The sequence below is a fragment of the Lupinus angustifolius genome, unplaced genomic scaffold (genome assembly GCF_001865875.1).
Source record: "Lupinus angustifolius cultivar Tanjil unplaced genomic scaffold, LupAngTanjil_v1.0 Scaffold_210_2, whole genome shotgun sequence".
NCBI lineage: Eukaryota > Viridiplantae > Streptophyta > Magnoliopsida > Fabales > Fabaceae > Lupinus > Lupinus angustifolius.
The window spans coordinates 17364-22469 of NW_017726926.1; the positions used below are offsets into that span (position 1 = coordinate 17364).

Consider the following 5106-nt stretch of genomic DNA (forward strand, 5'->3'; position numbering starts at 1 on the left):
CTGCACACATTTTCTGGTGTTTTTTTACTTCTGAAACTCAAGTTTTCATCTTTCTCCTCTACAAAAACAGGATCCTGGTCTGCTTGTAGCGAACAGGGAAGAGTTAATCACTGTAGAGTCTGTTGAACCAGATCCTGCTGGATTCCGTGAGCAGGTATCGTGCCACTAGGATAAATTTATGTTCTGTTGCATTGACAATGATTGCTTTTCAATTGGATCGAAAAAACGAATTGTACTTTTGATGTGTGGTGCCACTTTGATGCTAATGTTCTTATCCTTGGTTTCATGTCCTGCGATACCATAGGTTTTATTGAGTAGAATTATGCATGTATATGGATATGCAAGTTTGAACTAATTGCACCTTAAAATTGTTTTAAAACTGTAATTATTTTTAATGTTGATCTCCTTGTATGAGGTTTAACCTTTATATCGAATGAACAACATGCATGAGTTTCATATTTTTTGAAGTTCTAAGAAGTTGGAACTTGTAATGAACTAATGATTACTTATTATGCACATGTGTGTAGGTTTCCATGGTGTTTGCAGAATGGTATAGGATATGTGAACTTCCTGGTGCCAATGATACAGCTTCTGCTCACTTCATCTCACAGTTGCATCAAAATATTTTGCTTAAGGGGGATGATGTAACAGATCGCTTTTTCCGGCTGCTGATGGTGGCATTGCTTTCCTCACTCAAATTATTCATTTCAACTGATGTGACACAGATTCCTTTTTCCGGATTGTTGATTTAAGCCTTTTGTTTTTCTTCAGGAACTTTCTGTTGCACATTGCTTATCTACTGAGGTTATCAATTCAGGAGCAATGCAATCTCCTCAACAGCTGCAGCCAATGTCATTTCTTGCAATTGATGTCTATGCAAAGCTTGTCTTCTCAATCTTGAAGGTTTTTAACTGTATACCTTCTTTTCATTTTGTTTTGGGTTGGTTTAGCTCGAAATTAATTAGGTTATTTGTTGGAACAGGGATCAAGCAAACTCATCCTTCTTTCCAAGGTAAGTAAACAACTAAAATTCTGATGTAGTCTCTCTCGATCTATGGCTTTATCGATGCTAATGTTTTAGCCTAATAACTTAATATTGCTATCTGGCAGATTCTGGCAGTGACTGTCAGATTCATTCTAGAGGATGTGGAGGAGAAGAAGATGTCTTTTAATCCAAGGCCATATTTCAGATTGTTTATTAACTGGCTTCTAGATCTTGGTTCACTTGAGCCTGTTATTGATGGTGCAAATCTCCAGGTGTGTGTCACATTCATACTTGCCTATTAGTTTCTATATTAGAATGATCAAAAGTTTGTTTTTGATGGCTGTGGTTTTTGATGTTTGTCAAAAACTAAGACAGTTATATGAAAAGCTGTGTTAACAAGCAAGGTCACATAAATGATTCATGATGTTAATATGAATCCTTTCATATATTTAGATCATTTAATAAAAGAGTGTTTTTTGTCAATGTGATTTCTGAATCACAACTATATTTACAGTTGTGGATTAAATAAATTTACACTTGTAAATCTGTTCTCATTTTACAGCTGAAATCTATTTATCTAGAAGTGATGTTGACAAAACAGTTTTGCCATGAATTGGCATAACAAATATTGTGGTGTTAATAAATATTGGAAATTGAAGTTACTAGCAACAACAAAAAGGTCTTGTGTGATGGGTAAGATGTCAGAAAGAAATACAAATCATGTCAATGAACAAGATATGGTATATTTGTACCTTGATATACCCAATAGTATTGTAAATATCTATTTTGTGAGTTGAGTTTGGAGCTCATTCAAAATTTATCAGCCAAAGCTTTTATGTATGCTTTACTGATAAACCCTTGGTGATTGAGCTCTTTGTTTTGGTTAGATGTGCTGATTCTGTTTGTTCGCACTTTTCATCCCCCTTGTTAGTACCCAAGAAATTGATATTAAGACCGTCATGTGTGTTTTACTAATACTAAATTTATTACAGATTTTGACCGCTTTTGCCAACGCATTTCATGCTTTGCAGCCCCTCAAAGTCCCTGGATTCAGGTTGGAGTATGAATTGTGTAGTTATGATTGGTGTTTGGCTAAATTGTGGTTTCCCACACATTGTAGTAACGAACTAGTATCTGTTTGTGTGCATGTCAACTGTATATGCATTCTATTCGTGTGAATTTGCTAATATTGCTGTGTCGTTATTAAAACTTTCTGTTTGGGAAAATAAAAAAATAGTTAATTGGTGATCATTTACTTCTACTTCATTTCTGGATCTTTTCATGCTAAATCCATGCAACTTTTACTACATGTTCTTGTTTGAGCTCCTCAGCTAGAGTTCTTCAACATGCTTTAAAATATTGTCGATACTTAGTATTTATCAGGCACAATGATAAAACATTATTGTTTTAGTCGTAGACCTGTCCTTTTATTTCATAATCCTGTTTAGCCTTCTTTGACATGCTCCAGATTATTCTGTGAATTGACCATTTTAACTGATGCCTTTTTTCCTTCCTGTTTGGTGTTTCTTTAGTTGTTTGTGTGAAGTCTAGAAAAACAAGAATTTAATTTCTATCACATATTTATATTGTTTATACTTTCTGATTTNNTTTAAACTGAAATCTATGATAACTATGTACAATGTGTTGTTTTTATTTATTTATTTGGTTGCTTTGTTGAAATGTTTCTTCAGTTTTGCATGGCTTGAGTTGATAAGTCACAGGAGCTTCATGCCAAAAATGCTGACCGGTAATGCTCAAAAGGGTTGGCCATATATACAAAGGTTGCTTGTGGATCTTTTCCAATTTATGGAACCTTTTCTGAGGCATGCTGAACTTGGAGACTCTGTTCGACTTCTCTATAAAGGCACACTTAGAGTGCTCTTGGTGCTACTTCATGACTTCCCTGAGTTCCTATGTGACTATCACTTTACCTTTTGTGATGTTATTCCTCCGAGTTGCATACAGATGCGAAATATCATTCTAAGTGCTTTTCCACGTAGTATGCGTCTGCCAGATCCATCCACTCCCAATTTGAAGGTCTCTTTGAATCTCATATTCGATTAGATTTTTTGTTAAGGAACATGAATTTGACATATCAACCTTGCTTCCTTGTGCTTTTGTATTCGTGTAGATTGATTTGCTTCAAGAAATAACTCAATCACCTCGCGTTCTTTCTGAGGTTGATGCTGTGCTTAAAGCAAAGCTGATGAAGGCTGATGTAGATGAATACCTTAAGGTACCCCCTCCCTCCCTTTTCATTTTGTTTATGTGATTACTTGATGGTCTTTGTTTTTGTTATCTTATAAAATAATGATTAAGCTGATTGCATTTTCGATCTTCCTTACAAATAGTACTACAACAACAACAATAAAACCTTAGTCTAACTAGGTGGGGTCGTCTATATCAATTGAATGATATCATAATGTTCTATCATAAATCATGTCCATCGACAAAACATTGATCTCTATATCCTTATTAATCATTTCACCTATGATTTTTCCCGGCCTCTAGAAATTAGACTATCTTCCGTTTGATTTATTCTCTTTATTGGGGCTTTTAATGGTCTCCTCCAAACATGCTCAAACCACCTAAGGCACGATTCTACCTCCCTTTCTACAATAGGAGTTTCCTTAACTTTCTGCCCGATACATTAGTTTCTAATCCTATTGTGTCTAGNCTTATTAATCATTTCACCTATGATTTTTCCCGGCCTCTAGAAATTAGACTATCTTCCTTTTGATTTATTCTCTTTATTGGGGCTTTTAATGGTCTCCTCCAAACATGCTCAAACCACCTAAGGCATGATTCTACCTCCCTTTCTACAATAGGAGTTTCATTAACTTTCTGCCCGATACATTAGTTTCTAATCCTATTGTGTCTAGTATGTCCACTCAGTCAACACAACACTCGCATCTTTGTTATAATGAGTTATTCTCTTGTTGACATTTCACTGCCCAACATTCAGTCTCATATAACATTGAGGGCTTTATAGTTGTACGGTAAAATTCCCCCTTAAGCTTGGGCGACACCTTTTTATAAATAGTACTTGGTGAATCGTTTTTGGTTAATATTTTAACTTTTATTTCTTCACTGAAAAATCTTCTCTGTTCTCAACTACTTCTGCATATGTGAAAATTTTATTTGTTTCTATTTTCCTTTATTTATATTTAATTTATAATTGTTGAATGGATTTTCCACTGCAGTCAAGGCAGCAGAATTCTTCATTTTTGTCTGATCTGAAGGAGAAGCTACTCCTCTCATCCATTGAAGCCGGGTCTGTTGGAACTCGTTACAATGTGCCTTTGATCAACTCACTTGTGCTGTATGTTGGAATGCAGGTACCGTAAAGTTGAAACTTAAAGTTGCTAACTTTTTTTTTTACCAAAGTATGTTAATTGTGGACCATTAAGAACATAATGCTATCATCTTCATTTTCAACTTTAGACTTTTTTCAGTGATCTAAATAACAACTTTTTTTTAAGACCGGAGATCGCGCACGGATATGATATATTGTTAAACACAACACAGGGACATGGCTTCTACCTTTAATGAGTAACTTTGTAATGATATATTATATATTTACATACAGGCAATCCAACAACTGCAGGGTCGAACTCCCCATGCACAATCATCAGCAAATGCTTTCCCGTTGGCTGTGTTTTCTGTCGGCGCTGCATTAGATATTTTCCAGACACTGATTATGGACTTGGACACGGAAGGCCGCTACCTTTTCTTAAATGCCGTTGCCAATCAACTTCGCTACCCAAATACGCATACACACTACTTTTCCTTCATCCTTTTGTACTTGTTTGCAGAATCAAACCAGGTAGTTTGAAACTTGTGACAGTTTTTGTTTACTTCATATATTTCCATCATCTTATATAACCTGGATTATGTGTTATGAGAATGCAGGAAATTATCCAAGAACAAATTACAAGAGTGTTGTTAGAGCGGCTAATTGTGAATAGACCTCATCCATGGGGTCTCCTCATTACATTCATTGAGCTCATCAAGGTATTCTTTTATTGTTACCTTGGAATTGACATAATCTGTTATTCTTATATTTTGTTGATTTTGCAGAATCCTAGGTACAATCTTTGGAACCGGAGTTTCATACGATG

At 35.3% G+C, this 5106-nt stretch overlaps 1 protein-coding gene across 1 annotated transcript in view; it reads left to right on the top strand.

Moving 5' to 3' along the window:
• LOC109340616 (CCR4-NOT transcription complex subunit 1-like) overlaps window positions 1-5104 on the top strand; it is a gene marked incomplete at its 3' end in the record, with an annotated part of 19375 nt that extends 14271 nt beyond the window's left edge. Inside the window, 12 exon segments of the mRNA XM_019578340.1 lie at window positions 33-154; window positions 528-674; window positions 772-903; window positions 983-1012; window positions 1111-1257; window positions 1978-2039; window positions 2677-3022; window positions 3117-3221; window positions 4189-4323; window positions 4575-4811; window positions 4898-4999; window positions 5066-5104. Coding sequence (XP_019433885.1) covers window positions 33-154; window positions 528-674; window positions 772-903; window positions 983-1012; window positions 1111-1257; window positions 1978-2039; window positions 2677-3022; window positions 3117-3221; window positions 4189-4323; window positions 4575-4811; window positions 4898-4999; window positions 5066-5104 — 1604 coding nt within the window.
• Window positions 5105-5106: the final 2 nt, after the last annotated feature.